General features: G+C 38.7%; 1 protein-coding gene across 2 annotated transcripts; it reads left to right on the top strand.

Moving 5' to 3' along the window:
- Positions 1 to 673: 673 nt before the first annotated feature.
- On the top strand, positions 674 to 12,625 carry LOC119796751. 2 transcript variants are annotated; one of them, XM_038305445.1, is made up of 9 exons: positions 674 to 837; positions 2,510 to 5,198; positions 5,321 to 5,360; positions 5,714 to 5,854; positions 6,303 to 6,383; positions 6,553 to 6,678; positions 6,775 to 6,897; positions 11,677 to 11,748; positions 11,893 to 12,625. In XM_038305445.1, exons 2-9 carry the CDS (start codon positions 2,628 to 2,630, stop codon positions 11,970 to 11,972), a joined length of 3,234 nt encoding a protein of 1,077 aa, XP_038161373.1. In that variant the 5' UTR covers positions 674 to 837; positions 2,510 to 2,627; the 3' UTR covers positions 11,973 to 12,625. The 2 variants fall into 2 exon arrangements, with proteins under 2 accessions (XP_038161373.1, XP_038161372.1); XM_038305444.1 differs by lacking the exon at positions 674 to 837 and adding an exon at positions 1,118 to 1,218.
- The last annotated feature ends 563 nt before the right edge of the window (positions 12,626 to 13,188 follow it).

Here is a 13,188-nt window from a genome sequence, read left to right as displayed (position 1 = left end):
CTACACACTCATGTACAGTAGGTGGCGGTATGCACCTTAAAGTTGCTTGTGATCCGCCATAATAGAAGAGAAGAAGAAGAAGAAGAAGAAGAAGAAGAAGAAGAAGAAGAAGAAGAAGAAGAAGAAGAAGAAGAAGAAGAAGAAGAAGAAGAAGAAGAAGAAGAAGAAGAAGAAGAAGAAGAAGAAGAAGAAGAAGAAGAAGTTTATTTGGGATGTTTTCTTATTTTACATAACATGGACATCTACGAAGACGTATAAGGGCCAGACTATTAGAAAATAATTAATTAGTAAGATTACGACTTCTTTCTCGTAATATTACCAGGAAAAAGTGGTAATACTACGAGGTTAAAGTAGTAATATTGCGACTTTATTATTGTTATAATATAAAATCACGATATTTTCAAGTCATGATAGAGTAAAGTCGTCAGATCATTAGTGCTTTCAGATAAGAAGTCTTCGAAAAATATCTGACCAGACATCATTTAAGAAAAGAAGGTAAAAAAATATCCGTAAGTGTTTTTTTTTTTTTTTTTTTTTTTTTTTTTTTTACAATCCTCACTTCCAGTCATACACCGTTTAGACTACAGGTGGCAGCAAACTGCCTTTCGAATGCTAAACCCCCGAAGAAGAATCCGCGGGCTGTGATTGGATGGTATTATCCAATGAGGAAACTGACAGTTTTAAACTAGACTGGCGCTGCAACGCTTGTGTTAGTTGTATTTATTTTTTTCGGTCTTTCGGTAAACAAGCTGGTTTAATGTTTCCGTTTCGACCACTGAAACTAAAGAGGGTTTGTTAAATATTTACGGAAGGTTAAAATCCCTCTGTCTTTCCAAGGTAAGCTCTCTTAAGTGAGTTTTTCTTACAACTAACGAGAGTTGTTGAGCATTAGCAGCAGAATGACGTCCCATTGAGATATTAAAAGAATGCTGCCTTCGCTTAAATTAATCCCAAAGTTGTTCTGTAAAGTAGAAAGTGTCAAGTTTCTCCTCACCAGACTTTACAAATATTTAGTCGTAGAAGTGATTGAAACCTCCAGATTTATTTTCTTTATTTAATGAATTTGGGATTGTAGAGTCTTTTATGCCAGGTTGGTATTTGTTGTTTTTTGTTATTTTCTTTTAAGAAAGCTGGTTTAATGTTTCCGTTTCGACCACTGAAACTAAAGAGGGTTTGTTAAATATTTACGGAAGGTTAAAATCCCTCTGTCTTTCCAAGGTAAGCTCTCTTAAGTGAGTTTTTCTTACAACTAACGAGAGTTGTTGAGCATTAGCAGCAGAATGACGTCCCATTGAGATATTAAAAGAATGCTGCCTTCGCTTAAATTAATCCCAAAGTTGTTCTGTAAAGTAGAAAGTGTCAAGTTTCTCCTCACCAGACTTTACAAATATTTAGTCGTAGAAGTGATTGAAACCTCCAGATTTATTTTCTTTATTTAATGAATTTGGGATTGTAGAGTCTTTTATGCCAGGTTGGTATTTGTTGTTTTTTGTTATTTTCTTTTAAGAGCTTTATTTTGCAACGAGATCAGCCTCATAAAGCATTATGAAGTGGTTCAGCTGGTCAACAGGTTTGGCTGGTACATTCCACACCAACAGGATAATATGACCCCCACAGGCTGTTAAAGTTTGCGGGATTTTCCATAACTGATACTGAGGTTTAAAATCACTGACATCAAAGGGCAGATTTTCCAAACCTCTAATTTTTAGTGTTATTTTATTTGGCTGAGGAAGGTGTATGTTTCAGGTCTACCAATGTTATAGATGGAATAATAAGACATGTTTTAATAGGTTTAGATGGACTGAGTTTAGGAGCTTAAGATACAGTTACTTTCTTCTTTAAAACACCCAATTCTGGAGGCATTTCATCTGATTGTGTTTTACAGATCTGCTCCAACAGTTCTACACTGTCTAAAATATTTTAAAAAAGTATATATAAAAAAAGAAAGTATAAATGTTTACGTCAGCTTTTTGTACTGAAAATGTTGATGGTTCAGAATATCATCTCTCACTTGGATGAAAGTGACTACAAATATTAAAAAATCCATGTTCTTCAACCTAAATGTCAAAGTTGATAGTTCCCTTACTTTCCTTAGACATATTTTCTCTTAATAAGCTCTCTGTTATGTATTGACATAAAAAGATAATGGGTAAATGTTTGATTGAATGGCTGAGTTAACTGTTTGGAACCTACAACATAGCCTAACAAATATTTCTTCTAAGCAGGTATTTGCTGCTTTTGGCTCACAATACAGTCAAGAGAGGGTTCCTTTTTTTATTTATTTTATTATTATTATTATTTTTTTTTTGGTTTTATTTCTGAGGTCAGAAGCCAGAGTTCAATTTTTGACTGGCTGAAATTTTGCACTCTCTTTATCTGTATTAGTCTAACAACTAATTGGTCTTGAAAGGGAAGATAAGGAGAAAAAACATCAAGGAAAAAAAAACATTTTATATATTAGAATTGTGATTTAAAAAAATGTTTTTAATGCATTTTTTTCTGTCCCCAGACTACCTGCTTCGAGAAAACTGAAGACAATGTGTTTAAAGCATTTTTAGTATTGATTATTTAAGAGGAAGGGAGTCCTGTTTAAATATTTATCAAAGCAAACCAAAAGTCGTTCTTTCATGGCTAATAACACAACAACCCAAGCTTCATACATCCAAGGGGATCCACAGGAGGATGACTGCTGTGAAAATGTTCCACCTAGTGATCCTAATGCCATGGACTCTTCAAAGCTAGAAAAAGCAGAACTGAGCAAAGTAGAGATTTTCACCCCCCAGTTAGAGGAAGAAAATGGGAATGTTTTCGACGCCCGTGTCTTTTCCACTCCTGCTGCTAAGAATGAAAACAGTGCTGGCCAGGTGAAGTCACGGGTATCTGTTTTCCAGTCTGCTCTAACCCCAATCTTGAAATACCTAAATATTGGGAATAAAAGCTCGAGTCCAGAGTCTCTTCAGCACCAAGGCAGTCATAATTTTGCTGTTCCTTTTAATATTCCTTCTACAAACTCCGAAAAATCAACTACAGAGTTAAGAAGAGTAGTCAATGTTGGAGATTGCTCTATGATCATTAATGAATGCTTGCCAGAAATTACTCTTTTGGATGTAACTGCAGATTCAATGATTCAGCTGACGACAAATGATTCAGTCCTTCCTGAAAGCAAATCTTCAACCCCTCAGTTTTATGGTGAAAGGAAACCCACCCAAACAAGTTCTACACATCATAGAAATAAACCACTGGAGTTATCTCCTCTGCACACAGATCATCTTCGCAAGGTGGAGGATTCCTCTGAGAGTACTCAAAATATCCTTGATGATTACTTGAGAGAAATTACTCTCCTTGATGTCACGCGCGACTCCGAATTTTCTCCAGTTGGCCAGATGTCCTCCATGGACATCACACCAGTTTTTTCACCTGCCGGCCATTTGAAGGCTGTTGGGGGATCTTCTGATAGCACAGAGCAAATTATGATGGAGCTTGGCAAGTCGGACACCATCACAAATGAAGAGATGTCCAGTACAAGTGGGAGTTCTGTCCAGTGTTCACAGCAGAAGCAAGCACCCTCAGAAGTAACTCAGGATATCAGCATGAGTAGCACTTTGGAAAACATAAGCTCTTCATCGTGGGCAAGTGGTCAAAAAGTGGAGAAAAGTCAAAATCCACATGAAGGCACTAGAGTTATTAATATTACTCAAGATCTAAACTCCTCTGAGGACACCCCTGCTCAGCATGTCGGCATCTCCTCCGCTAGCATAGGGAGATCCATTCCTGAGTTAGATTCCAAACTCTGTGAAAAGCCGGATTCTGTAGACATGGAAGAGCTCCAGACTATCTGTGTCACAAAGGTATCAAGCAATAGATATCCACAAAGCCGAGAAGCAGAGACCGATGGACAAGAAATGATGAAATGTCAGAACTCAGATGAGAGCTCACTCTGTAGCCAATCTATAAACACCACTCATGAAATAAACCCCTGCTGTGATGCATCAGCTCAGGCTGCAAATTATATGTCCTCTGAAACAGACAAATCAATCCCTGAGTTGAAATCCGAAATCAAAGGACACCCAGATTCTGTAGACGCAAAGATTATAGAGCCGCCGCTCAGCTGTGAGTCAACCGGCAAGGAGTCAGAGCAAAGCTTAAAATCAGACGCGTCTTCAAACGGCACCTTTACAATCGAGCAGCCCTCTAACAACACTAACAATGCAACTGTGGATCTTCCAACGGCTGATGCAAGTGAGCAAAATGATGTCGCTGAAAGCGGAGATCAGCAAAGTTCTGGCACCACTAAAACTCAGGCTTCCTTTGTCGTAAATCAAAGCAGTTCAGGTGGAAAGGAGGGGACCTTCCTCATCGGGCAGAATGCCACGTTCGACAAGGATTCTCTCCAAAAATCCAAAATCATCTCTACCTTTGAAAAAACTCCTGCTTGTCTCGGTCATCGGAACGACACTTTTGAATGTAAACCTGGCTCTAAACCAAACGGAGCGGTAATTTTATCAGAAATCAGCTCAAGCAACATTCCTCAGAGCACTTTAGGTAATGCCACCCCTCCCAAAGCATCAAATTCAACCAGAACCCTTAACGAAGGCTGTTCTGAAGACCACTCACCAAAGTTCCAAGGAAAGGAGACCACGGCTGCTGTAGAGCCAGATGCAAAGAAGGATGGGAGCCCAGAAAGGACATCTGAAGCCAATCCTGCTTTAGAGCCAGCTAATGGAAGCGATGGATGTGAAATCAAAGATCTTTCACGATCAGCGCTGCTTGGAGCTGACAGCTTTTCTGACCTCTCAAACCATCAAAGCTTGGATGCAGTTTCCATCAAAACCAACAACTTTAACCTAGATGAGACTTTAGATTTAAGAGTGGACTGCCTGACTACTTCTACACCAATGCCAAGCTGTAAATTGTTCAACTTGGACAGCAAGGCAGAGCCGGGCAAAGCCCTGGCAGTGCAGAAAAAGCTTTACGAAGAACCGCCCAATAAAGCGTCTCACACGATGCCATCAAACATCGTTTGTGATCGGAAAACTTTCTTCAGACAACCTGCTGCTAAATATCCTTGCCCTCCGGCTAAAACTGCCCCCCAGCTGTCAAAGGGTAATCCACCAGCAGCTGCGACTGGCCTGCCTGTGAAAAAACACAGAGCAGAAGGGGAGGCCATGAAAAATGCTGCTCCTTCAGGGGAACAGGAGGTGAGAACTTTGGTCGCCTTTTTTTCTCATATGAGCCAATTATTTGGCAAAACTTCAACTCTGCTTTTAATGCATATATACATACGTGTATATATAACATTCTGTGTTCCTATGAATTTTAGAAACCTTCAATATCAAGCTCTTACAACCTGCGGTCCTTGGGTGAGCATAAACAGGTCATGTTTTCTAAAATGTTTATTTTAACCAAACCCTACATATAGTTTGACATAATATGTAATGATCGTGTTTGTTCTTTAACATTATTCTGACATAAACTTAATGGGTACGTATGACAAAGTTTAATGCAAAGTACAGCATGATTAGGAAATATAAGGATAGTGGTCTGTTTTTTTTTTTTTTTTTATGTTTTTTAAAAGCTTAGTCGACTTAATTAGATGGTCCGTTTGGTCTTACATGCAGATATAGGGTCACTAATATATATGATGTGGAAGAGATTTTCTTTTACACAAATTAATTAAACAGTTTATTGTTTATTCATGCTGCTCCACCTCTAGCTTCCAAGCTGCCAGTGTCTGGCTTACAGAGACCCCAGCAGAGTGGTATTCCTGTTGGCCTTCCTAGAGCTGCTCTGGGACTGAGAACACGGATCAATACAGCCGCCTCGTCGAGTACAGAGAAACTCAATGGATCTACAGGTTTGTCCAAACGTAGCCAGGCTGCATGCTGGTAAAATACTGACATTGATGGCAGCTGTCAAAAAGGAAAGACAACTACTAGACAACTTTTTGTTTTTGGGATAATAACCTTAAAAACAATCTTTATGCTAGACAATTTATATGGGGTTATTTAGACTCAAACCATGCGGCTAGCTTTTCACATTTGTAATGCACTAATCTTTATTTTGTTTTTGTTTTGTTATGTTTTTTTTTTCTATTTCCGCTTCTTCTTCTTGCTGAAATATTGGATATCAGACCAAAAAAAATGGTTTGCTTCTAAACAAATTTAAATCCAATCACACTGAAATGGGCTTTAAGATTAACTTCAGCAATTACTTCTTTATTTTTTTTTTAAGTTGATTATAATTTCAGCCTGTTGAAGCATTCTCCCTCATTAATTATAATCTTTATTCTCTCATTTATCCAGCTGTCACAAAGAATGCCCAAGGAAAAAGGCATCCTCTCACCAAGGGAGAAGCTTTGCCTCAGCCAAAGAAGAAGAAAATGGGTAAGAAAATGAAAGAAAAGTAGCCTCGAGTACGAATGCTGTTGTTTGAGTCTTCAAGATTTTTGTGAAAATCCTTGGTGTTTTTGGTATAAAAAAAATACTTCCTCACTGAACATCTGCAGCTGATAACTGAATTCTAACTTCCTTCTTTCACCACTGATCATTTAAGACACAGCAGTACCATCCAGCGGTACTGAAGCTCCATCATCTACCTGCAGCTCCTCAAATGCTGTCAGAACCCTGAAACAGCCCACAACCGGCCACAGATCTGCACCCGATAAAAATCCCAAAACTGGTCAGTAGAAGTTGTCCAATTTTTCTGATCTGTTACAAGGAGCAAGACGTTTTAGCAAACCTGCGCCTCTCCTGTTTTTTCTTCATTAAATTTCAGATGCCACGATGCAAGCAAGCATTGCTAAGACTGTGACTTCTTGTGATGTGAGCAGCAGAGGAAGAAGTCTAAAACCTCCATTAACCAATCAGAGAGCAAATCTTGCTAAACCTCAAAGCCAAGGTAAGCATAGGCCGTCTAATGAGACTAGTTGCATCATACTTATGGGCAGTTCCACAGCCACATATTCACTTTGGCTTGCTCCCTTTAACAGTTAATCAGGTGATGAATGTGAATCTGAATCTTTGTTGTCATCGCCATGTCAATAGATTAATTTTTTTTAAGTCTTTAAAATGTTTAATGGTGTTATTGCTATTAAATAGTGAAGCTACGGTGACCCAGGAGTTCAGGAGAAATGCAATAACATAAATTGGCAGCAAATACAAAAATAACTGCAAAGGCAGTAATTACGGTAAAGAACAAAGCAAATGCAGAAGAAAAAAGCTGCTATTAAAGAACAAACTGATCAGCAAAATTAATATCTGTGGCCTTTCCAAATTATTACAGTTCTATTTCCAGACTCACTCTATTCAGCTAAACATTGAATATGAAGAAATGACAAAGTTGAACAAATGGTTTGATGTAAAGGAGTTATTGTTGAATTTGAAAAAGAGGAATTGTTAGATTTTTGGAAATCAGAAAATAGAGAATGTTGCATCATCTGTAGACTAAGTTAGCATTGAGATTCTTTGGGTTTCATTTTCTTGGTGTGATTATTGAGATGAATTGTTATGGAAATCTCATATAGCACATATGAAAATAAAAATGTCCCAAAGTATCTTAGCGAAAAAAGTTAATTATGAAACAATGAAAATACTGTACAGTTCACATATTAAAGCCTGGGGGAATACACATCACTCAAACATAAAACATAGATTACAGAGGACAGCTGTAAAAATGACCACCAGTAAGTTACCTGTTGAATTCAGAATAATAAGCATGAAGATTTGATTAAGGTCCAAACACTATTAACTACCATATTTTCTGTACTAAAAGCAGCCACCTTTTTCCCCCAACACTTTAAACCATGCGGCCTCATTAAAACTGTCAAACCAATGAAGAGAATGGGCTCAACTCATGCAGAGATTAAATAATGAGCCGACAAAGCCCCATCTTTATGGAGAAGCTCTTACTGCTGCAAGCCAACAAGCTGACTGCAGATAGCATTCTTCTTTGTAATAATAATTATCGAACTTTATTGATCTCACATTGGACAAATTAACCTCTGCATGTAACCCATCCCCTTGGGGTGCAGTGGGCTGCCACCGTGGAGCAGTGAGGGGTTAAGGGTCTTGCTCATAGACCCAGAGTGGCAGTCTTTGGGAGTGGAGCTCAAACTCAGAACCTCAGGATTCCAAGCCCTATACCCTGACCACTAGGCCGCCATTTCCCCTACTCCAGAGGCTATATTAGTGCTCCCCCTACAGGTTTGTGGGAGACAGTTCGGTAGATATCAGTTCCAGTTTCTGTGGGGGTTTTTTTGTAGCGGACGTAGCTTATATGGAGGACTGACTCTGCCATATATAAAAATAAATAAATGCTCAATAAATAAATAAGCATTCAATTAATTGCCACCAAATATACAATAAACAAATAAATGTAAGTAGAAATTAAATTATACAGTGAGACATAAATGTATATAACTCTTTTAATTAGCTTCTTTATTTATTTGCCTTTGTAATATTTACCTTATTTAATTTTTTTTCCTTTATAATCTTCAACTTTATTTTTTAATTACTTATATTTTTAAGTATTTATGTGCATGTTATACCGTATTTTCACGACCATAAGGCGCACCGGACTAAAAGGCGCACTCTCAGTTATGTGTCCCATTTCTGTATTTAACACACACATAAGGCGCACCGGACTATAGGGCGCGTTTTTTATATACAGGTACATGTCCTCTACTACCTTTAAATACCTCTACTGCGTATTTAAAAATACAGCGGGGGCAAAACTGAGTATGACTGTGCTTTATTCATGTATTTATTACAAAGTATTAATCAAACCTGGCAGCTGGCCGTGAGACAGACACATCGCAGATGACACAGCGCTGTGGTCACTCCTAAATTAACTTAAAATCCTGAAACCTGCCGACGGAATATGTTCGCTTTTATTACCGGTATCCTGGTGCCTGCAGCTAAAATTATTTAGATGAAAAACACCTGCCAGCAGCCGCGGTGAACGAAAGGATTTCTCCTGTCGGTGCACCGCTGGTATGTGGGGGTCTGAGCGCCTCCGACAGAAATAGATAATCTGGGTGAACTGACTGCAATTATTAAGTTTTCAGGTGGCCTTTCTCACTTAAAAACATATTAAAACTACTTTATTCCAACTGATCACAGCAAATATAGCTGCAAGATTTAGATTATTTAGATGAAAAAACACCTGCCAGCCACCGTGGTGAAGAGGAGGAGACACGGCCCAGAGGCTGCTGTTGAATTAAGTTTTCAGGTAGAAAAATAGAGCGGGAGCAAAACTGAGTATGATTGTGCTTTATTCATGTATTTATTACAAAGTATTAATCAAACCCATCAAAGTCATCATCCTCTGTTATCCTCAGCATTCCTCTGAATAAAACAGCTGCGCTAAATCAGACATGCCAGTTTCCCCTTCTTCGCTGTCAGAGTCACTTTCCGTGCAGCGCAGCTCCTCAGAAATAATGCCGGCTTTTGCAAAAGCTTGAACAACAGAGCCAGCAGACACGTTAGTCCATCTACAATCCATCCGCAAACGGTGGCGTAACTTGCACGGCGCTGCCTTCCATTTATCATGAAACTGTGGTCTCCGTCTGTCATCCATCGCTCCCACGCCGCTCGCAGCCTTACTGTGAACGGCCGCTCCACACCGATGTCAAGCGGTTGAAGTTCCTTTGTCAGACCCCCGGGATAACGGCGAGCACAGCGTTCATTTGATTCATCTTTTTTTCACATCGGCTGTGAAATGGGCACGCAGCGATGGTGATGCGTGGAAAAAAGCACCTGGTCTCCTCACATACACCTGCCTTTCATCATCTCCTCATTCATCCAGCCTTTTTCATTTGCGTTAATATCATGTCATCAGAGCGCTGTGTCTGTCTCCCAGCCAGCTCCCAGATCAGCTTCTCTGATTGGTTGATGCGGCGCGTCCAGCAGCAAAACTTCAATTTTTCCATCTGAGCAGCAGCAGCGCGTTGGCGGTGCGTCAGATGCTTAAACGCTCCCGACGTGCTGCACCAAAACGCGCTGCAGGACCTTTTGCTGCACCTATATGCGCGTCAACCATTGACTTTGCATGTAAACTCGCTGCTTCTGCTGCACCTGCTGGGTCCGGTTCACACCGATGTCGAGCGGTTGAACAGCGAGCACAGCGTTAATTTGTTTCCCCATGTTTTTCACATCAGCTGTGAGATGGGCACGCATGGAGTTACAGATTAACAGCGATGGTGAGGGGTGGAAAAAAAAAACACCTGGTCTCCTTACATTCAGCCACTCTTTCATCATCTCCTCAATGAGGTGGTCTCAAAAGTCGCAGTTACAACACACATAAGGCGCACCGCGCCATAGGGCGCACCGCACATTTTGAGGGGAAAAAAAAGACGTTTAAGTGCGCCTTATAGTCGTGAAAATACGGTAATATTTTTGTCTGTTTTATTGCTGATGAAGTTTTTCAGTCATCCAGGTCATAGTCATTCTGTAAAATATCAACAAAAAAACACTGGACTTGGTTTCCAAGATCTGAAGACATTTCGCCACCTCTCCAGGAAGCTTTCTCAATTCAAATGTCATGTCAATGACAAGCTTCCTGAAGAGGTGGCGAAACGTCTACAAATCTTGGAAACCAAGTCCAGTGTTTTTTTTTTGTTTGTTTTTTTTACTTTTACTGAAAGTCTGTTTTATTCTTCCTTTGTACTTTTTTACCCTATTTATTTCTTCGCTGCTATTTTTTTCTTCCTGCCCTTTTTACATTTCTGTATGAATTTCTGCCTCATTAGGCCAATGAGGAGGGACCAATTGTATTTTTGTTGGCAATTAATTGTATGCTTATTTATTTATTGAGCATTTATTTATTTCTGTATTTATTTTTATATATGACAGAGTCAGTCCTCCATAAGCTTATAGTGACATGTACATTATTATGTTTAAAGCAATATGTCTAAATTCAGTTATCGAGGTAAAATTGTCAATTTCACTTCATGAAGATCTCCAAAGTTGTAACAATATTTGTCAATTCAAGTATATAAACTAAGTATATTTAGTCAGTATAAATCTGAAGAGATTCATGTTAGTTTTTCCTTATATTCATAGGGCATTAATTGCCCATTCACTGCATGGCTGGATCTATAGCTATTCTTTTTACAAAAGTGACTCTTTATTTATGCTCCTTCCATTAACCTCAATGCGGCTTGAACCGTAGGATACACCTACAGACTATAGTAGGGCTGGGCGTTAAGACCTCATATCAATATTAGATAAAATGGGTAGTTTTACCTCGATCACGATAAATGCATGATAAAGGCTCCGACTCCTCTATCAGAAATAAAGGCTTGTGCAGGAAAAACGACCGATGTATTTATAATTTACTCATTGAATAAATCATATTACATATTACTTTCAATTAAATGTTAAAGTCTTGTACTCATTCAGTATTAAACATTCAATAATGTCTCATTGGACAGGAGAAAAAATTTTAATTTTCTTGCAAACATTTTTGCGCAAAGGTAATGGAGCCTTTTGCACATTTTTTTTTTTTGTTTACCATGCAGTAATAAATCTGAATCTGAAGTCCTCCAGGCCACCAGGGGTAGAACATCACCAACTTATAGGAGAATTTCCTGTCTTATTTCCATGTAACTTTTTTATGACCTTTAAGGATGTTCTGACAGAAATACATTTTCACTTTGTCTCGTGTCTTTTGTTGCAGGATGTGCCAAATGCAGTGTGCTTGAAGAGAAAATCAGGCTACAATCAGGGGAAATACAAAGGCTGAAAGAAGGTATCCTGGTTATTTTATTGAGCTTTAAATTTCATCCCTAGCATGTAATTTTTGATACTTGTTTGAATACATAAGCAATCAAATGATAAAATTGTTTGTTTTTATTTACAACAAAAGGATGTATGTCTTCTTTTCCCTATATAGAGCTACGCAAGTATGAAACTTCAGGCCTCACCACAACCGACAGAAATGGTGACGGCCAGACGAGCAGCGTGAAGTGCTGATGTAATGCATGGATTTTAAAAAATTCCGACAGCCACTACATTCTTGGACAATGATGGCAAAGTAGAGCACGATTTTTGGTTGTCATTACAACTCATCTAATCCTCTCTGGGAAGTTTTCATCTCGTCGGTGGAGAAGCAAAAATCTCACCGAGAGCGTGGCTTCTTCCAGCACACAGTATATCTTTATGGAGTTCAGCCCTGATGAGATTAATCAGTTTTCCTCGATGCCTCGATTTAATGTTGAGCTTCCTCCATTCAATGACAAGGTTCAGTGGGATAATCAGTCTTCAGGAAGTTATTGCACTCCTGCTGTACCTTTTATTATGGAGTCTTTGGGACTGCAGGTTGGAAGACTGTCCGCACATTGAGTTTGGAGTTGATGAGGTGATTGATTCCAAACTGGATGAAGCAACAGATCCTTTTTACAAGGCGTCGGGCAACTTTAACCCCCAGGCTCCAGAGTTCATTCTGGGCTGGCTCTTTTTGTTTTGTTTTTCATTATATCTTTTTGTTGTTTCTGTTTTTGTTATTGATTAGATGTACTACTCTTTCCCTCTTTGGGGAAGAAAAATTTTAACATTGGAATTTGTGTTTTAAGAAAAATTAACTGTTTAAGCACAAGAAGAAATAAAATTGACAGCTCTTTGCTTTACTTATTTGCTTTTTTGTCTTTTCTTTTCACTCCAAACCAATTTCATTCCATTCACTAGTAACACCTTCACAGTCCAAGTGTTTCTGCATTAATCTGGAATTGGACTGGAACCAATTTCTTTTTCTCTTTTATGTGGACTTAGTCTGGACACACATCAGTTTGGTTGGCAAAACAATGTATACAGGTAAGACAGGTTTAATGTTTTTTGTACCTTTACTGCTGGGTAACATACTGTTTCTGCCCTTTAAGAAATATGTTTGTTAAAAATGAGTTGCCAACCCATCTGTCTGATACACGTGCTATTTAGGGTTGCGACAAAATTATAAATATCCAAACTGAGTATTGGGTTTTATGTTTCATATTTATTAAGCCCAATCTGCATTTACTGCTCTGACAGTGCATTAAATGTTTAACCCAAGTCGTGATGCATACACCTATAGCTAAAACTTGCACACGATCGTGATCATTACCAAAATTAAGTTGTTTCTTGGCACGAGGCATAACTATGGTCAGAAATTTCAGTAAAATCCCTTGATTTCAATTGATCCTGCTAACAAACTAAC

Source organism: Cyprinodon tularosa, unplaced genomic scaffold (genome assembly GCF_016077235.1).
Source record: "Cyprinodon tularosa strain WSP-4 unplaced genomic scaffold, ASM1607723v1 ctg559, whole genome shotgun sequence".
In the NCBI taxonomy this organism is placed as follows: Eukaryota; Metazoa; Chordata; class Actinopteri; order Cyprinodontiformes; family Cyprinodontidae; genus Cyprinodon; species Cyprinodon tularosa.
This window is presented reverse-complemented; position numbering and strand designations above follow the sequence as displayed.